Below are 21,621 nucleotides of genomic sequence, written 5' to 3'. Positions count from 1 at the left end.
TAAAGGAATTGTGAAATAAAGTTTTGTAATCGAAAATCAAAAGAGAATAATGAAGAGTAGGATGTCGAACAATTTTTTTTTATTTATTCACAACCATACTGTGGAAGAAAAAATTTTTCAGAGTATAAAAAAATAGTGCTCAATTCAGATGTCTGCAGCTTGAAAACTTGGTTGCATCCAGATGTATCCAGTGCCAGTCATCGAACAGAATGCATTGTAATATCTGCCTGGTGCCCTACAGAAGAAGAACTCTGGACATTTGCATTTGAAATGGATCTGGAATTCCTCCTTGCATACTTCGTTCCAAACACAGATCCGCTGAAACAACAAAACTGTAAATTAACAGTGTAATTAAGAAGTTATCTTTAAATACACCTTCTTTGCAACTTTTATTATTTTATTTCCACCAACATGGGTTATTCAACCACGACACGTGTTTCCCTCTGAAAAAAGCATCTTCAGGTGGGTGAATAAAAATTGTTTACCTTCAACCACCTCTAGATGCCAGATATGTTAGAGAATAAAAACTGAATTACATGATATTCACATTAAGGAAATAATCTACTCATGAATATCTCAGGTTAGTGAATATCGCATATTTAGTTTTGTAGAATGTGGTCAAACTTTAATTAGAAGGAATAAAAGTATGTGCAGATTTTATAATGAAAAATGTTAAGTAAATAAGCAAAGGAAAATATTCTGTTTTAGAAATTTTTATTTACATTCATCAATTATTTCAATTTCTTATTTTTTCGTATTTTGATATCTTCAAATCAAAAACATCGATATATTGTAGATCAAACATTTATATTTTCCTTTCCCTATATCAATTTTTTCGATACATCAATGTTCCGATTGTCGCAAAAAAAATCTCGTCTTCAGCATGATGATTTAACTCAAACACTTAAACATACTTCGCGTTAAAACTGACCCAACAAAACATTACCGTTCCATTAGTTCTCGACCGTACTTTCACAAATGAAATAGGTGAAAAAAGATCATTATTGGAAGTTAGGCTGAACCTTCACTCAACTGTGTTGTACTGAATTTCAATTTATTCGCATTATTCCAATTCAGAAAACAATAATTCATAATTATGCAATAGGAAGTCTATGATTATCGTGCAAGTGAATATTTTCCTTCTTAAATGTAGGTAAAGCCTTTCATGATTCTATCAAAGTAAGTATTATGTAAGAGTACTGGAGCAATACATCTGATAATAGATATCTGATATGAAAAATTTAATTCAATCATTACAAACAAAACATGTGGATTTGCAGGTACTTATTATGGAGCTCGAGTTCAACACTCAGTGCAATTACTTTCTATTTAGCTATTAGTATTAATATGATTTATATTTATATTCTATTAAACAATTATCCGTTCCATATTGATATAATAATAATTATTATCAATAAGTAATTCTCAGATAAACCTTTACCTACAACCTACGTGATAATCCGAAAACTGATTAGGTAGGTATACAAAAAATTGTTTTGAAAAATAGTTTCAGATAAATAACGAATAATTAATAAATAATCAATTCAAATTAGAAACTGATTCGAATGAGAAGACAAGAAATAGCTCAAGAAGAAAAAATTAAATAGGGAATAAAGTTATTTCATCTGCAGAAGGCGCAACTCATTAAAACAAAATTAATATTTTTATCAGCAGTTTTTAACATTTCTCTGATTCTCTACTTCAAAATGATTCATTTAATTTTGAAATTACTGGATGTCAGTTCGTTGCCCAGTAAAGTATTCCTACTAAAGAATCAACCAAATTATTATCTTAATCCAACAAAATTAATACAGGTAGACACTTTAATTTTTCGTTTTTAATGATTTGGTTCTGATATTAGAATTTTGGTGTTATTCCAATCCATCAGGTGGTCTCCTGTATTAGAACAAACATGATCTGCAATCTGTGGTCTATTAATTTCTCTATTTTTTATGTTAATTTATTCGGGCTTTCTTATTTCTAGAGGTCTACAATACACGGAATGTTGTAAACACAATTTTTTGATTTTTATTCAATGGTTTAGTTTTTGTCAGTATTGATTTTAAATCATTCTGTGTTTTGCAAACAGTTCTTATGTTGAATTTGGAACCGATTCTTCTAATTTTTTTTGAAAGGCCATTAAGGAGTCTGATATAGACTCCAAAACGTTACGATTTTCACCATAAAGTTCCATATTTCTTCCATTGTCAGGCAACAATTTTTCCCATTTCATTTGCTCCTGACAAATTATTACAAGAATTTACGCAGGAGCAAATCAGAGACTGAGAGTAAGAACCCTAAAGAATTTCAGCAGAGTCCTCCCAAATTAATGGTTGTATTTTGCTTTTCATCCGTAATAAAGTTACAAATCTGTAGCGCAGATTGATCTTTAGGATGTGTCCGATTTACAGATTCGTAAATAATGCAATTCTGGAAATGTTCCTGTAACTATCTTATTTACAGTGTTACTTTTGAACTACTTATCGTAAATAGTTATACGGATTCCTGTAAGCAACAGATCACTAGAAACGTCCAGAATTGCAATTTTCCTGTAAGCTTATGAAAAGTAACAGATTGGCTTATAGATGAAAGCAGAATACCACCATAAATTTCATTCGATATAGAAAAGTGATATTGTAGTAACACTCACTCCCGTTTTCGAGTTATGAACTCACTGAATTATCAACAGAGCCTATCAATGGATTCTGAAAAATTATCACAGTTGACCTAATTTCTAATCGTCGATAATGGATTTCAATGATTTCATATCTGATTTTTCCATTAATAAAACAATTTGATCTTTTGGTGGAACATACATATTTATTCCAATGCATGGTCGTCGAGAAATAATAGCAACAAGACTTTATGATGAACAAAGTAGAATTATAATTTTAGGTACCTAAAAGTAAAAATTATATTTCTTCTATTCAAACCTCGCGGTTTGCTAGTTTGGAATCAGAAACGAGCAAATTACTCATTTATTTCAATGTGTATCATTTATATCTCATAGCTAAAATGAGGAAGTATAATGAAAAATCACACAGAAAATAATTATTTCTTTTCAGAAAATTTTACCAGTTTTTTCGATTCGGTCTAGAGCAATGCACTCCTGGGAACCTGACACTGAAGTTTTTTCTAGCATTAAATATACCATATTAACCTAGAAATAAGCTCTACCCTAAAGAGACCAGAGTAAACTCACACATAACTAAAAATTATTTTTTTCAACAGCCCATATCCTGTCAACCTAGCCGAATTGAAAAAAATTGTCTATTATTACTTTTGACCTCTTGAATCTTTTGTTAAAATATATCCATGTACAAGTCGGTAGTCAGGTTATCAAAAAAAAAACCAATTTAAAATTATATGCCTCATAAAATTGCCAGAATCCACAGGTTCTGACAAAGAAGAACACTCAATGCTGACGAATGAATTAGGCAGTGCGAAATATTTTTTGCATAAAACCTCCCCCTTTCTTAAAACACAGAACTTGAGATACGTTCTTCCGTTCTCTCAAAGCTATTCATTAATTTTATGCACACTACTATTGCATGCCCACCAAATACAAAGCCAATATAAATTGAAATACTCACCTCTGTCAAATACCTCGTCACAGAGTCGTCTGAGATGCTTCTCCTTGTTAACACTCTGGGGCAGCTCAATTTCAGACCAACTAGCAAAATCAACAGTAGCCCAAACTGGAAGAAGGAAAAGCTTTGTCTATTCGAGTGCAAACGTAAAATATACTCACCTTATTTTGGAGTCCGGACATCCTATTTGGAGTGTTAGCATGGAGACGATTATTGATTTGTCTCAGGCAGAGCTAGCGACATCTCACGTGGGGTGTTTTTAATACCCTTAGATACTTTACCTATAGAAAAACTTAACTAAGTAAAACAGGCTCAAAGGCAAATCCATCCATTTGCCACAGAACACACCCATGACTTACTTTATGCCATTTGCAAAAAAGGCATCAGGTTGCTCCACCAGATTATGCAGTTAACTTCCTAATCGAATTCGTCATAATAAAATGATAATGACTCATAAAAAGTGACAGTTTGAAAAATGTTGAACCTATAATAATACTGAATAAAACTTAATTCCCATCATTTTCACTAACATAAGTCTGTCATATGACAGAAATTTATCAGTATTTCAGCATTGTAGCTTGTATATTTTTATGACTTGACAATGAGACTGCTTTTAAAAGTCTTGGAATTATAGTCGTCATTAACACCTAATAAAGATTCTATAACAACTCTACTTTTCGATACATACAGTGTGGTGCAACGAAAACTTAACATCTCGATTTTCCGACTTCAAAATGAAAATGCGGAAAATCTCTCGGACCCGTCAATTTCTGATTCGAGGGGGAACAACTTTTCCGTTCTTTTCATACCCGTAACGGATGGGGGGGGGGCAACCCCTTAATTTTAAATAGGAATCGGGATTGCAATAACAAATTTTGAACATTTTCTTCAAATTTCAACAATTTTTTCCAATGTATCTGGTATTTCACGCACAACAATCATGAAAATCCTTAAACAACATAAATTTCATCCTTCTTACAAGATAAGATTGGTTAAGGAACTGAATGAGGATGATCACGATCACTGACTCCAGTTTTGTGAAGTGGTCAGTGAAATGATTAACGGTTATCAAAACTACATTTGCGATATCTGTTTTTCGGATGAGTGTTTATTTTAACTTAACGGCAATGTAAACCGGCATAACTATCGGTATTGGCCAGCTGAAAATCCAAGATTATTTCGGGAGCTGAATGTGTACTCAGCTTCCCCAAACCTTAAATGTTTGAGGGGGTACCTATTCATGAAAATCACGGCCCTTTTGTATATACGGGAATCTTACTGGCCAAATATATTCAGAATTTCAGATCTATTGGAGAACACTATTTATCCAGCCAAACGATCATTTTGCAACAAGAAAGCGCACCATCCTCATTTCCTTCATCCGTTGCATCAGTTCTTCGATGAAAATTTTCCTCACGCCTGTACTGGAAGAAGGTGACATGCATATACAGGGTGTTCTACAAGCTCTATGACAAACTTTGACAGAAGGTAGCTGTGCTTCTTCTGAACTTTTTTTTCCCATGAACGTAGGTCCGATTCGTTTTCGTTTTCATGTTTTTATTAAGTGGGCTGACAGAAAATATTGCTTTTTTAATTATCCATTTGACACTTGTTTTCCTAAGGATGGTATCAACAATAATCATAATGAAGATGTATGGGCACTGCAGAATCCATATACTATTAGACAAAAAAGGTTTCAGCAACGTTTCAGTGTAAACGTTTGGGGTGGGATTTTTGAAAATGATTTGGTGCCAGCGCATGTTATAAATGATCGTTTGAATGCAGATTTGTATAAAAAAATTTCGGACCACAACCTTTTCGACTTCATTTATGACTCAGAGCTCAACATTGTTTGAAATATGTGGTATTAGCACGATGGTGCACTACCACATAGAGGGAGACAAGTAGTCAGTTGGCTGAATAAATGGATAGGTCAAGGAGGACCAATACAATGACCATCGCGTTCGCCTGATTTAAATCCCTCAGAATTTTGTTTATGGGGACGTAAAAGGTAGCTTGTTTATCATGTTGAAATCCAATCTCATCAACAATTACTTGATAGAATTCAAGATCCAGCAAACCAAATACGAAACGACCGAAATCTGATCCGCCGAGTATAACGGCATCTTTAGTTCGTCAACTGAAGCTTGCATTCAAGCCGAAGGAGGACATTTTGAACAATTTCTATAGTCCCAAAATTTCCATTTATTATTATGATTTGAACATAAAAATATGATTTTTCAAATGCTTGCATCTTCTGAACAAATACGAATCGGATATATGTTCATAGGAAAAAAAATGTTCAGAATAATCACAGCTACCATCTGTCATTGTTTGTCATAGAGCTTGTAGAACACTCTGTATTAAGTGGTCATCCAGATCACCCGATCTGGCTCCACTGGACTTTTTCCTATGAAACCCGAGATTTACGCTACCAGCCTGAGTGACTGATGGATGATTCAAGAACTCGGATCATTAATGAAAGCAGTCAAATTACACCAGAAATCTTGGGAATGTACGTGAACGTTTTTAGCAAAACTTATATTACTGCATGGAAGTGAATGGTGCCCATTTATAGCATTTAATAAACTTATCACAAAAGTTAATATTCTTCCACTATTTTACCTGTCATTTCGTTATCGATGGAAATTTGGAATCGAAATTTCAGGATCAGATAGTACTCGATAAGATCTTCAACATGAGGTATCGCAACACCCTTCATCCTCGTTCAAAATCAAGGGGTTGGGCCCCGTTTGGGGTTTGCAGTTACGGGGATACAAAGAGCGGAAAAGTTGTTCCCCTCGAATCAGAAATTGAAGGGTTCGACCGATTTTCCACAAATTCATTTCAAAGTCGGAAAATCGAGGTATTAAGTTTTTGTTGAACCACACTGTATGTGTACTGTGAAAATAACTTCTATGCGAAAACTGCATCAATAATAAACATGCAGACTTTTGACTTATTTCCGAAGATTACCCGAAGAAAAATTCATAATAATAAATCACCAAATTCACGAAAAAATAAATCCAGAACAGTACCTGCACCCGCATTCGTTCAACTCAATGAATACTAACATGATATGATTACGAATCAGGTCAAGGTATCCGACAAATCGTGAAATTCACCAGCAAAGATAAACCTTCCGCTTTTTATCAATTCAATCGGTTCAACCGGAAAAGGCCGCAATCCGGAAAACCAAACGAGTGTGGCGGGCGACCAAGGTGCCATCTAGGTGTGATTCATGAAAAAACTATTGATCCTCTCAGAACCGGGAGGAACTGAAATGGCAATTCCGTGAAGATAAAATAATCACAGTTTCGCGGTTTCAACCGGAATCATGTCCAGTTTCATCCATTGTCTGGCAGTTTTTGCGGGTTTTGCTTGTTTGTCCGCAGCTTGGCCATCTAGACTGAACGTGGGGGAGCAGGAGCTTTACGATGAGGTGAAACAGCTTTTGGCTTTGACAGGGAATGAAAGGGTAAGTGGTAATTGATTACTCATGAATGACGGTTTGACACCAGTACTCGATATAGGTGTAGTGTTGTATAAATATTAGTTTTATTCATATCTACGTTATCCAATCTGCAATGCAATATATATTGTATATCCCCATCCAATGCGATAGGCACGCAACCATTCATACTTCATCTCGTTGAATACAAAGATATTACAGTGACAGTGAAGTTAGTTGCATTCGCATTCACAAACAATATCTATATCTCAATTGGAAGACAATAGTATTATAATTATATAGAGGGACATATTGTCTTCCAATTGAGGTTTAGCTCACCCTCTATTCCCTATGAAAAATTTAGGGGTGATAGCCCCTACACCTAGGCTTGAGGAGATCTCGGCTTACAATTTTGCTCAAAATATGTCCCCCTCTCTTTAAAAATTTACCTGTTCTGGCTTTATTTCTGAAAACAGCCTTGTAGCGACAAAATTTGCCTGGCAAGTTTTTGAATTGTCACCCTGTACATACTACCATCTTCACTCTGAGAGTTAGGAAAGTGCATTCAGTTGGTCCTTTTTTCTCGTCATATGGTGCTAGTGTGTATTCCTTCACCATACCAACTACTGACATCTAAATAAAGGGGCTATCGCCCATCAATTTGTTCAGAACATTTTCTTTTTAAACTTCTAGACTAGGTGAAACATTAGTTAGGCACTAGTATCCAAAACTATAAATTAAGCCATATGTCAACATTGTATATATCCCCTTGTATATATAGCCCTGTAATGTAGCTTAAAAACTTTGAATTAAAACAACTGCAAAGTTAAAAAAAGTTGTGTTTTCTTCTTCTCCTTCTTCGCGCAATTCGTTCAGTGTTGCCCTGACGGGGTTGAATGAGGTCGAAACCGTGTTCAGCATCTATTCTTTCTCGACGAGATGGTATTTCTTTTAATACTTCGAGTGATGGTGGTTTGCTAGTTCGATTCAGATCGTAACATTTGTTGATATCAGCGGGTGTCTGAATTAACATGAAAAATGTTGCAGAGCTGATATCAGACTCCATGATCAGACTAAAAATCAAATATGCTTGTGATATCATTCAGAATTTCACGAGTGAACGGACAAATGAGAACTTTGAATAGAGGGCATCGAGCTTTCTTCAGACCAATCCCATTTGGGTAATTCAGATATCTCATTTCTGAAAAACATTTTTTTTAATTTTTCAATTTTTTTTTACTATATTGGCAACATCCGAATTCATTAATCAATTCAAGTGAAAATTTGCCATTTCACACATTTGTTCGCTGTGCGCATAATTGCTTGAAAATTAATTAATTTCTATCTGTAGCTTACTTTTAATGTATTATTGTTTACTGGTTATACATCTTTCAGGAAAGTCACCCTGAATATTGGTTTTGTAAATTTGCCAATAGCTTTCTTTCTTCATCAAATGTAAAATGTAACTATGTAGTTTTAAGGTTAAATGCTAAGTTTGAGTCTCATCTAACTAATAGGGTACTCTAACAATTTGTCAAAATCAGCTGATTGTTCGTTACCGTGGGGCACACAAAGCTTTTTATTATCACTATAAAGAGGCATTTCTGAAAAAGCTATAGTCTTATCACTCTAATCTAACGTCGGGAAGAACATTTTTTTCCAAAAACATGCACAAAACGCAATACTCGACCAAAACAGCACGCGAATCAATGGAGGGAAAAGCTTGTGTGCCCCACGACAGCGAACGCTTATCTAATTTTGACAAACCGTTAGAGTTCCCTATAGTTTTTCAGATACGGAAACTTTTAGAAAATTTCTTTATTTTATGGTTATGGGTGTTTCGTGACTAACAAAAAAACGTCAAATCAATTGGATCAGGTTTTTCATATTATGATTAAAAAGTAGAAAAAAGTTTCCCACTAATGTTTTATAATACAAAATGGATTTTTATGATACTCATTTCTTCTTTTTCTTCCATTCTTTTATTTTTCTCAAAATTCTAATCCCGGGTTTCATAAAGCTTGATCAGGGAATCAACGCTTGATTGACGAATAGACGTCAATTTGTTTTTAATCGATAATTCAGTCATGATAGTTCAGAATATCATACTCCCATAAAATTCTGAAGTTCATATGTGCATTCAATTATTCTCAATTGCTACTCCTTCAATATATTCTGAAATGAAAAGGTTGACTGTAAAATCGTTGATCGGACAATCAAAGTTTTATGAAACCCGCTATAAATCTTTTTATCTGATGGACCCTATCAAGAGATTTTCATTAGTTGTCAAACCTAGTAAAGTCGTGTATCTATTTGATACATTTCTGACTGAAAAATATGAACTCAAAAAATAAAATGAACGTCAATAATTAATAGATGATTTGTAGTATTAAATTGCATTATTGTTTTCTTCAAAGCTTCAAGTTTATTCATAAGAATAAACTTATATATTATATAATGATATAAATCATTATATTTTAAGAATACATTGTCTCATCATGCTTTGATAGCCCAGATTTCAAGATTCAAATATCATTTGCTTTTGATATTGAATAGAAGAATTGGTCATAAATGTCGTCAAATAAATTTTATTGTTTGAAATCTTAAAATTACTCGTGCACCACCAAACTCATATATTGAGAAAAACTTCCAAATAATGATATGAAAAACCGGTGGGCTTTTCATTTCAATAAGAAAAGTTTGGGAGTTTTCTACTGCAATTTTGTCACATGATTGTCCGAAAAACTATAGCCTAATTCAACGAAAAGCCTATGTTTCCTATATTGTTTTAGGTGTCCTAGCTGGCTCATAATTTCTTCATTATTCTTCTGCCGTCCTAACATGAAAGGTCCTATCTGTAAAACTTAGCTTTTGAGAAAATCCGGGGTTTTTATTTCTTTTCATTGTATAACACATAATATTTTAACGAACTCTTCATGTTTCTTTGGATATTAAGTCGAAGAATAAAACTTGATTGTAAAACATATTTTCTATTTATCTCTTCCCGGTTAGTATATGTTTGATTATATTATATTACATTCATCACATTTTGCAGATAGGACCTTTGTTGTTAGCAAGGAAGTATCTATTGTTGTCGTTAGTTGGCTTGTAGCAGCGTGTGAGGAGTATTGTTTATCATGACTTTTGAACAAGAAAATTGTTTTTCGTAAATTTCACTTTGGATCATTCGTTTTGTTCAGTTTTTGAATTCTATAACTTAGTATAAACTCCCGAAACTAGTCGTCAGCATTTGTAATAAAGGCTGTAGAAGATATAGGAACTTTTTCATTGGATTTGAAATAATGTGTTTCTTCAACCACATCTTTTATACGAAAAGTTGTTGAAGGTGATTTACACATCAGAACACTTTCACCTCCAACAACTAGTAGGTATGACGTTGAATATCTGTAATGAATTGTCTGTGATACTAAAAAAAAATTAGAATTATATCATCGTCAACGGATTTTCCAAAATTAACATAAGTTCTACCCGTGAATAATTGTTCTTGAATGTGAAATGGAAGTTCCTTAGGTAAACGAGTGCGCTTCTATGCTATTTTCAATATTCGTCCATTTTTTACTACGTTAAGATCGTCCACGGTCTACGCCACTGACAGCAATCAAAAACCTTCGTGGCGGTTGTGGTCATTAACCTTACCTCGTATATGGTAAATTATTACTTAAAGTTCATTTTATGAGGAACTTCAAAAGAAGTTCATACCATCCAGATAGTTAAAATAATCCCAAATATTTATACCAACGTCCATCGAAGTTCCACATTGATCAAAAGCAGATACAATCTGTAATTCCTCATCTCATTTTCATCCAGACGAACAACGCTCACAACGTTCACCTAACTGTCTTGCTTGACTCTCGTTTACCTTTATCTTCCCATCCGGTTACCATTTTTCAAGTTCACTGGAAAGTATTCCGAACTATTCCAAGTTCCCGCTTGCATCATGCGGTAGTTTCGTTTGGTTTTCCTCGGCAATATTAAAAAATTGGTGAAATGAGAAATGGAAGTGAAACAACCTTATGTGCTGGCAGCTATCGTTATATCTTTCATAGTTATTGTTATTATTTTTCTAACCAGTTCCAACAAAGACGAGGTACGTAATCGAGAATATTTCCATGATATTTATTGTGAAGGTAGCATTCAAGAAACCAGAGATGAGATTCGTTCAGTGCTCAAGAGCATAGGCCATTTCTGGATCAGTGTTATAATTCCTTTAATTTATACACTTAGGTCAGTGAAGCGAATGGGTATCGAAAGGAAAGTTACTTTTACTGAAAAAATCAGGAAAACACCGTTAATTTAATCTCTTCCTCGATTCGTAAAGCATGAAATCGATGTAATTATGTACATCATTTTCAATGAAAAATCTTCAGTATTAAACAGAAATTTCAATTATTTCAAATTTCTACATAAATTTTTGAGAGATGAAAATAGGAAAATACGAACACTACTTCGTCTATTTCTCGACAACTATATGCAAAATTTAGTAGAAGTAGAAAAATCGAAGAAACGAATTTTCAGTCAGAATTTTTACAAAACTTATTGTACCTATCACAAAACCATCTTATTGAATCGTGTCAAAAAAACTATAATATCCATTGATCCAATAGTCAACATGATAGATAACTTTTGCACAAAGATTTTCCAGGTAAATTAAATAGGTTCTAGGTAAATTGAATCGGTTTCAGGTAATCTGGAAGTCAAAATTTTTTGTCCAAATATCGATAATGTTTCGAAGAGGCGAAAGTGAAACTTAAAGAGATTTTTATTATTCGTTACAATAAACATTTGAAATCGGCATCATGAAATAACATAATGAAATTTTCACTGTTGACGATTCGATAGAAGGAATGAAAAAAAAATCCCCGATCCCCACAACCAAGAGTTTTCGAATTGATTTACTTGTGAAAATTATTAGGTTCACAATACTCTGTCAACGACTGATTAGGGATCAATTGGTAAAAATGATCTGTTTATCATCATAACTATTCAATGAACCAAGAAAAATATCTACGAGAAATTACACACCCTTTTAATTGATTGAATAGTTTTATTTTATTTTATCAGGACCTACACTTGATTGCTAAGTTATTTTACAACTTCGCCCATTTTCATGGTTCTCTAAAGTTCAGATGTAAATTTTGCCAGTTCTTAACAAAACTTGAATAATTAGGTAATGTTCAAGATACCTTGATCAATTATTTTATCAAGCTGCGTGTTGAGCCCTCATCGAACTTACTTAACTTGCATTTCCACCCACTGATCATTTATTGATCAATTAGTTATATCATTTGTGCTCAGATAGCCTTGCATAATAATTATTCCATAAACCAAGAAAAATTCAAATCGAGTAGTTGCAAACTAATGGTACTATAGATTGCTCCTAAACAAAGTGAATTTAGCAAACTATTCGGAAAGTATTGGAAGTACATCATTTCAATGGTTTTTAGCTATGGCCATTTCCAATAATGAAGCTGTGGAATGGAGTAAGCAAAATCTTCAACCTCCTCGAAATTTTCAGAATTTTTGCAATATTTTTAGTTATATTGTCCCAGAATGAAGTTTCGCAACTCCTTCACATCATGAATCTTTTCTTATTGAAAGAACCGAAAGGAGATTGAAAAGAGGAATTGGAAATAAAGCATTGTATAAAATTGACAGACTTAAAATAGGTATAACTTGGTCTTGAAACGATATAAATTCACTTCATCTATTTCAGACAAGGCCCATAGATGATCGTCCTGATGTTCCAAGAGCTGTTAAAGGGTGGCCCCAAGATGATTTGGAATTGGGTCAAGTGTCAGGAGTTTCGGTAAATTCAGCATTACAGCCGGTCATCTTTCACAGGGCTGATAGAGTCTTCGATCAGTAGTAAGTACTTTTTGGATCTAATATTTTCTGCACATTGTAGCTTTTCTCCAGTAAACCTCTGAGGCTGTGCTGTACCTATATGGAGGTCTCAGAGCCCATATCCGTGATTTCAAATAATTTTGTACGAAATGTTTTTCTGATGGTTATATAACGGCTAATTGGATCGTATCTTGGGGTTTGTGAAAAGCGACTGTTGGATTTGATATGTTGATCGTCATGTAGAATCTCTGATACGGTTTTGAGTGGAAGTGAGGAGTGCAGAATATAAAATTACAAAAAAAGAAGTTTTGTAATAGACCGATAAGTTTTCAACCGCTTTTTCGCACAGAATTTCATAGTAATGATTAAATCACCTTTTAGTTGTTTTTATCCTTATATTCAAATCATAAGGAGCAATCTAATGTAAAAAAAATCGCTACAGATTTTTTTTATGTCTCAAATTTGTACAGGGTATCGCATTGCTTGATTTTGGCTGTTTCTGGTACCTACTTCCAGACTAGAATTTCGTGAAAAGTCCATTAGTGGAAACCGCTTCACGATATCTTCATTTGTGTTGAAGTTATAACCAAATTTTGATATTTTGTCGATTTCGAAAAAGTGCCGTATTTTCTTTATTTTCGAAAATATCTGAAAACGATAAAACTTTCGACGGGCACTCCTGGAATACAAAGAAAAATAGCAGAAATATATAAATATGTATATATATCCATATATGTATAACTTCTTTACTCAAGGCAAAATCTCCATTTTAGGGAAATTACCTTTTTCGATAGAATTCTATGAAACAATTTACCACAAAAATATCCACTCGCAATAAATCCCCATTTCTATGATACAAATTGAAACTTTTCGTTCATCGAATCCAGGACTCCTTTCAACGTTTTTTCCTATCTAGTCTACAAGTACCAGAAACAGCCAAAATCATGCAATTTGGGATACCCTGAACAATATGTATATTGAAAAGCTTTAATCCCAAAAACAATGGTTCTAATTATTATATTGAGCAGGTGAAACCATAGACATAGGCCTTGATCTAGTGTGCGTTCAAAAAAATTCGTCGTCAAGTAGGCTAAGGAATTTTTAACGTCGATATTTCGTGTCTAAACGTTATTCTTAGCTTGTGCTATACTATTTTCCAGGTGAACTGTCAATTTTGCATTTTGGATTGTTGTTGAATTAAAATTATCAGCAAATTATAAAGATGGTTTTAATGGACGTGAAAAGCTTTTACTATTGAATCCTACTTCAAAATTGGGGAGAAAATAAAAGGAGAATGGAAATATTCTGTTCCGGCGACTTCATAGAAGCTCCACAAACCTCTGTTCAGGTTTTATCTCAAAGTGGCAGGAGCATCCGTTGGCATATGCCACACGGTTTTGAAAAGAAGATATCCATTTGTTTCCATGAAGATTGACATGCTATCAGAAAATTGAGAAGGTTGTTATAACCCACCCTTGTAGCGTCCAAAAAAGTTCGGTATGCATCAGTCAAAGGCAAAATGTGGGACCTATTCTTCTTTTATGGTATTTCAACAGCAGAATGTTATGAAGAAGAAAGCATCATGCCTTTTTATAGCTTCAGTTCTTTCAGTTTAGTCATGGATTTTCAGTAATGACCAAATCAATTCAATATTTAAAGGGAATTAATAAACATATTGAGATTCTTACTGTGATTTATTCATATGACTGAAGTACTAGAACCTTTTTACAAAAAAAAAACATAATACCACGATCAATTCAAGATTCATGTCTCTTACGTATGAAAATAGTGGACGGTTAAAATTTTTACGAAGAATTGCCTCAGATTGTTGTCATCTTACTCAATGAAAGAAATGCTTTTCACACGTTGAGTGAAATTTAAAGGAAACTTTTTCTAAAAAGTACCTTTCCATACAAAATTACGATATATAGCTTAATGTCATCATTGTTTACATTTTGGGAAGATGAAGTAATTCAAGGAAAGACATACGTTGAGCCACCGAACATCAGCAAAATTTCATAGCCTACTTGACGACGAATTTTTTTGAACGCACGTTATTATATTCATAAGAATATTATAAGAACAGAATCATAGAAGGTCCTAAGTTCTATAGCCGAAAATGACTCTTGTTTCGATTGGCAAATTGAGCCAGTCTGGATTTGAGTTCAATGTTAAAACGAATACAAACGAATTAACCATCGACATATACCATCTACTCAATTGCGATTGCCTGTAGAATTGCAATTGACCTCGAATCTTATCAGAAGTAATCAAGGAGTATTAACAACAATTTTCCTACATCATTGTTTGACGAACTGGGTTGACGACCCATTGGTAGTTTGCCTACTACTTCTTTGAATTACAAAAATACTGAGTCTATGAGAATTCGAAGAATATTGGAAACAAATATGACTTACGATTCCTCACCAGGGATTTGGAATTGAATGGCCACTGTATGTTTGTAGAGATTTTCCTGTTTTTCATAATACAAAACTGTTCAAAGAGCGTTAATCAAAATGATATATCCAGTTATTCTCCTAACATGCAGGTAATTCCTAATAATTCACAGGAAATGGGTAGCATTATTAAATTCTTTAGGTATAATGGAATACTCTTGATACCAAACTATTGTAATGTTTCTGATTGTTTCAAAATGGTTTCTAATCTGAACCAGCATAAATATTTTCATTTCGCACAGTAATATAAAAAGAATGGTCATTCAAAACTTCCTGTTTTTCCCTACCTAACTTACTTTTCTTGAAGTTTATTACAGTGACTGATAGATCCTGATCTGAGGAATGAATTTTTCGATTTGTTTAGAATATTTTTGTTAAAATTAAATATTATGTTCATGGGAGGAATAATGATCGCTCAGAAGTTTTGCCAATAGAAATTCAAATTCGATAAGAATTTCTCAAAGTGCAGACGCCTTAACGAAAACATTAATGAATTTTTGAATGCCAGCAGCCTGTACATCGGTAATATAATAAGGACCATAATTTTTCTAGCACGTTCAACGCAACATCCCATTTCCAACATATAAGCAGAGGACCCATAACGCAGTCTACAGTTCTCACATTGGATCCAAAGACTGGTAAAGTTCTTGGAAGATGGGGGGATAATTTTTTTTATATGCCTCATGGAATAACCATAGACAGACATGATAATTTATGGATTACTGATGTTGCCATGCATCAGGGATTTAAGGTAAAAATAATTCCGAAATATTTCCGAAAATCAATACTATAAGTATCATCAATGATAGTAGCTTCAATCAAACGAAAAATTCGATTGAAAATGATTGACTTTCAACTTTCAAGTATCGGCCACATCAATTCAATCTTTTTCCTAATTTATTATTTCTATAGGATAATATGTTCCTTACTTCTTATTATCAATCAATGTAAATACATACTAGTAGTATCTGACGATTTCCTTTGAATTTACAGTTCAAACCTGGAGAACTTGAACCTACTCTAGTATTTGGAGAAAAATTTCAACCCGGTCCTGATGAGAACCATTTATGCATGCCCACATCCTTCGCAATAGCCAGTACAGGAGAAATATTCTTAGCAGACGGATACTGTAATAGTAGAGTATTAAAATATAATGCACTTGGACAATTGTTGAAAATTATACCCAGCAAGGATGGTAATAAAAGTTTAATTATCAATAAGCATTTCCATATAGGTTCCGAAATTATTTTTTTTCCAACACCCAATGTGACTTTCAGAATTCCTGCCGTTACAAATACCTCATGGGATAACTCTCCTAGAGTCCCTAGATAGAATATGCATTGCTGACCGAGAAAATATGAGAGTTGTGTGCCCGAGAGCAGGACTCTACAATTTCGAGGGTAAAAAAGATCCAGCCCTGATAATACAAAAGCCGGATATGGGAAAAGTCTATGACGTAGCAGCCAAAGGTGAGACAGATTTTCATGATGTAATTATTAAAAAAATGGATTACTGAATTCACTATGTATTTGTTTCGTTAAAAAAGTTCGCCCCCGGGTGGGCTCGAACCACCAACCTTTCGGTTAACAGCCGAACGCGCTAGCCGATTGCGCCACGGAGGCGTCGAACTTTGGAGTAAAAGTGACAACACTCATTCGTCGTTGTTGTATTTTTGGTTGCATACTCAAAGGGGAAAATATACCCAATACACAGTAAATTTCTGAATTCAGATAAGACAAGATTTTGAAGTGTGATACTAATGTTTGTGGCAAGGGATAGAAAGAGCCACCCCTAAAATTGAAACGTCTCAGAATATTTGAACCTTACTCAAATAATATTGAAAAAATTCAAAATAGGTCAATTGGCAGGAAGACCTTAGCCCTTTGAAACATTGTTTCAATCTAGTCTGATCTATTACTACTATAGGTCAATTTTAAAGATTCGTGTTCCACAAATTATTTCTGAATAATTTCGATACATTTCTTTCCACAAAGGATTATAATAAGAAATAAATATGGCAATAAACAAAAGCTATTCATATCAATGCCTAAATGTCCAGTCTATTCGATAATAAAAAATGATGAATTGTGTCCAGGAGATTCAGAAATTCATTCTGCATTTATTGTTAGAATGTAATGTAACACATTTTTTGAAGGTACAGGTACAAAAAATTTAATGTTAGAATTTGGAAACTTATTCATAGTGAATTTCTCCATACAAAATTACGATATTCAGGTTAATGTCATAATTGTTTAAATTTTGGGAAGATGTGGAGATGAAGTTGTAATGAAGTCCAGTTTTCTGAGGAAAATTGGAGTTCATTTTAGTGCATTTCTTTCGTTTTAGATTTCCGTCTTTGAAAACATTTTAATTCTCGAATATTCCGTACGTTCATTCCGATAGGCAGAGTAAATGTAAAAAACCGCTTATCTGTATTTCACGTTGTTTTTCTTACATGCCGCTGAAGATTTCGACGTTTTTCATCTGTTGATATGCGATAAACCGGAGCTGACGACGTTTTTCATTCTTGTCGCATTCTGGAATTTTCAGATTTTTACCGTGAGAGGGGATATGCCTATAAAAGCAAATTTTCCCCCGCGACGGTCACTTTTCGACTTTTCGACTTTTACTTCAGTTCTTCGACTTGCTCTCTGACTTTGCTTCAGTATTTCGATTTTTCGCTTTCTAACGTGGTGACTTCTGTTTTAAATTCAGTTAATTTTCCGTATTTCTTTCGCCGTTGAAGAATAATTATTTTGTGTTTGCATCAGTGCTACTTAGAGTTAATTTTTTTAGTTTTTCTTTTAAATCCTTTGAGTTCCGCGAGTGCTTGAAACAAAGGAGGTAGGTCCCCGTCTGTACCGTTCAGTTTCTTTGTTGGACCTACGCCGTTACTTCTTTAACTTTGACACTGCTGTACTGTATCGTTTTTCTGTTGTATTTTATCGTTCCTTGCCCTGTTTCGCGAGACTTTTCCCTTCGCTATCAGTCATGGTGCGGAAGCCCTTGGGGTACTGAAGGGAAAGTTCCGTTAACCCCCCTGTCCGCGTTCCGCGTCATAAGTGTTAAATCCGAAATCTCTTCTTTTCTGTCAGTCATGGCGCGTTATAGCCCTTGGGGCAGAGAATAAGAGATACCGCTCGTAGTCAGTGAAATCCCGTAGTTGCGCTATAAATAGACCTTTTCTTCGCTGTCAGTCATGGTGCGTTATAGCCCTTGGGGCAGCGAATAAAAGTCTCGAACAGATACGCCCTTATTGTGTTTCATTTCCGGAGAAATACAACTACATACCGATACCGTATAGCAAGTCCTTAGCATTCGTTCCGTCAGTTCTGGTTGGCGCATTTTTTATTGAACCGTTAATTTTTCACTACACCCGGTATAAATTTCATAAAGTGCTCGTGACCGGATAGAATTTCCTGAATGTATGTTCGCTTATACATTCACTCATAGTTCATTCCTACGCATATCTCCCTTGTACATATAATTAGTTTCCGAAGGTGTAAATAAACTTTTATATCATTTGATTTTGACGACTTCGTTATCGCTACCGCCCTAGATAACAGCGAGCTCTGTCTCCGGCTAGCAGCTACTCTGGTAGGTTTGCTATTCTTCCTATTGAAAAGAATAGCTGGCGCTCGAGATTAGGTTTCTCCGAGTAAACCACGTTACAGTAACCACGTTACCAGTAATTCAAGGAAAGACATACCTTCAGTCACAGAACATCAACCTTCAAAATTCCATAGCCTACTTGACGACGAATTTTTTTGAAGGCAAGTTATGAATTAATCAAATCAAATTTGATTTGTTTCGTGGAAGGGATATATTTATATATATTTCAAGCGCTTGTAGAAAAGGTGTTGTGCCTAACTATTTCGGAAAGTGTCTTGCTCAAACTCTGCAGTTTTGTGCGGGCATTTATCGCTCTTGTTAGGAAAATTCGAAAATTATTTGTCTCAAGTTCTTAAATAGCAGCTCTTCTAGTAATTAATCCAGAAATTTCAGCGAGGTGCAACCGTTCGGTCTTGACGAATTTTTAACTGACCTCTGTTTCGGGATTTTTACTTAACTTAACTTCAGTTGAATATAAAACACCAACTACAATATTTAAATTATTCAAATATGTTCTATTATATTCCTTTGTTGATTCAGGAAATTTAATATACGCCGTGAATGGACCAACCGCATCCTTCATAAATATTGAAGGACTGACCATTAATCCGGAAACCGAGGAAATTATTGACAGATGGTCACCACCAGAGGTAAGATTAATCTACAAATATCGATTTTTATTTCTAATGGTAATTTTTCATCAATTCAATCCATAAATGAAAAACATATAGAGTAATAAACTGTAATAGAAATGTATAAAATTGCACTATAATTACGGATTTAGCAGGATGAGTTTACTAGCTTCAACACAACATGACTGTAGCCCTCGGTTTAACAAACAATGCTTAGTCGGGAAATCAACGCTTTTTTGACAGATGAATATCAATTTGTTTTCAATCGATATTTCAGTCTTTAAAATTCAGTATTCATTCTCTCATGAAATTATGATTTAGTTACGTCCATTAAATGATTCTCAATTGCTACCTATTCAATACAATCAGGAATTGAAAGATCTCAGTGATTTCGTTTTGGAAATCGAATGACTATCAAATAGTTGCTTATGCAATCAAAGTTTTGTGAAACCTGCTGTAATTCAATCAGAACCCAAGAGTTCCTCAAAAAATTAACTTTAAGTGAAAATAATTCCCCCCATTGAGCTTTTTACTGATTCTTAGAAAATAAGTTTTCAATATTGAATCAATCTAGAGGTGCCTATATTTGCTGACATGTGTCCTATATGGATAATAGCTTTGTTGAACTCTTAACGTTTCATTGTAGAAATAATGTGATCATAAAGAGAAAGAAACATGATTATATGATGTTCACTAAAAAAAGTTTTATACTTGCACAATAGATTTTGAGTAATCGTTGTTGAAGCAACAAAAATGTACAAAATATATGGATTTGACTGAATTCTAGAAGATTAATATTTCTTGTATTTTCAGGGATTCGGACTACCACATGCGATAGCAGTTTGCCCAAATGGTTCTAGTTTGTACGTGGCGGAAATTCATCCAAACAAGATTTGGAAGTTTGAATTGGTGGCACCTAACTGAGTGAACTGTTTTCATATAAGCATAACCTGTACAATAATCTGCCCATTGCAATGCTATCAATGGGGAGAAATCAATAAGTTCGAAACTAATTTATGGAATGATTATCAGAGCTGTAATATATTTTATTTTTGTTGATTTTGTTACCCTATATAAAATTATCGTTCCAAAACTTTGCATCTTATTTTCCTCTTTCAACTGTTTTGATGATATTCGTCACACTACTCAATATCCAAAAAATTGCCTGAAATTTACGAGCTATAACTAGTCACCCTTGGTCTGTTGTATGTCACTGGCACAGGATATTTTTATCTATCTTTGCAAGGTATAAATTTGAAAATTTCCGTTTTTTGGCGGAGAATTCGGAAATAGTAATGATGGGAGACCTAGAAATTTTTTATGTTTGCTGGATGCCTTCTTCATTTTCTCGATACATTACTGTACTAATTTTTTCTTATGTTGTGTGGATCAATAACCTAGGAGAGTTCTCGCCATTTTATAAAATTACGACGCGAACGTGCAAAAAGAGTTATATTAGAGGTTCATTCAGATTCACTCTAACAGCTTGGCGAAGATTGGGTCTTCAATCCACAGACACAAACGTTTCTGCGTAAATGCAAAATTTAGAAGCAAAGTGGAAGCGGCTCGTCCATGATATTTTTTAGGAAGCAAGATGTAGGATAATTCAAAATTACTGTTTTTGGAATATGGCATATACGGGTATCCCAAATTGCTTGATTTTGGCTGTTTCTGCTACTTCTAAGTCAACGTTGAAAGGAGTCCTGCTCTCGATATTCGTGAAAATTCCATTGGTGGATTCCGCTTCACTTCACGATATCTTCATTTGTCTTGAGATATAAGATATATCCAATTGCTTGACTCTATTTAGAATTCAGGTCTGCTCATTCAAATAGTAAGTAACCCTGATATTCTAATATCTACAATATACGAGGAAATATTGAAAGATTCTACTATAGAACCAAACAAAATTTCAATGTCAAAATATTTTATTAGGTTCTCAACATATTCTCCTCTTAATTTTATACATTTATTACAGCGAACCTGCAACGTCTCTAGACCTTTCAGAAAAAATG

General features: G+C 34.1%; 2 protein-coding genes and 1 non-coding gene across 4 annotated transcripts; 1 reads left to right on the top strand and 2 right to left on the bottom strand.

Moving 5' to 3' along the window:
- Positions 1–62: 62 nt before the first annotated feature.
- LOC123307781 lies at positions 63–3,968 on the bottom strand. The gene is made up of 4 exons (XM_044890208.1): positions 3,950–3,968; positions 3,752–3,871; positions 3,594–3,698; positions 63–318 (listed from the first exon to the last, which is right to left on the bottom strand). Exons 2-4 carry the CDS (start codon positions 3,770–3,772, stop codon positions 145–147), a joined length of 300 nt encoding a protein of 99 aa, XP_044746143.1. The 5' UTR covers positions 3,773–3,871; positions 3,950–3,968; the 3' UTR covers positions 63–144.
- A 2,816-nt stretch (positions 3,969–6,784) lies between these two features.
- LOC123308297 (peptidyl-alpha-hydroxyglycine alpha-amidating lyase 2-like) lies at positions 6,785–20,699 on the top strand. Of its 2 annotated transcripts, none has more exons than XM_044890899.1 (7): positions 6,785–7,068; positions 12,776–12,927; positions 15,915–16,113; positions 16,356–16,557; positions 16,640–16,831; positions 19,515–19,624; positions 20,420–20,699. In XM_044890899.1, the coding sequence occupies exons 1-7, from the start codon at positions 6,928–6,930 to the stop codon at positions 20,528–20,530; spliced, it is 1,107 nt and encodes a 368-aa protein (XP_044746834.1). In that variant the 5' UTR covers positions 6,785–6,927; the 3' UTR covers positions 20,531–20,699. The 2 variants fall into 2 exon arrangements, with proteins under 2 accessions (XP_044746834.1, XP_044746835.1); XM_044890900.1 differs by lacking the exon at positions 6,785–7,068 and adding an exon at positions 10,777–11,149.
- On the bottom strand, positions 16,911–16,984 carry Trnan-guu. The gene has a single exon. It is a non-coding gene; the product is annotated as a tRNA-Asn (tRNA).
- Positions 20,700–21,621: the final 922 nt, after the last annotated feature.

The sequence above is a fragment of the Coccinella septempunctata genome, chromosome 2, assembly GCF_907165205.1.
Source record: "Coccinella septempunctata chromosome 2, icCocSept1.1, whole genome shotgun sequence".
NCBI lineage: Eukaryota > Metazoa > Arthropoda > Insecta > Coleoptera > Coccinellidae > Coccinella > Coccinella septempunctata.
Note: the sequence above shows the minus strand (reverse complement) of the source record. Positions and strands in the feature narration are given on the sequence as shown.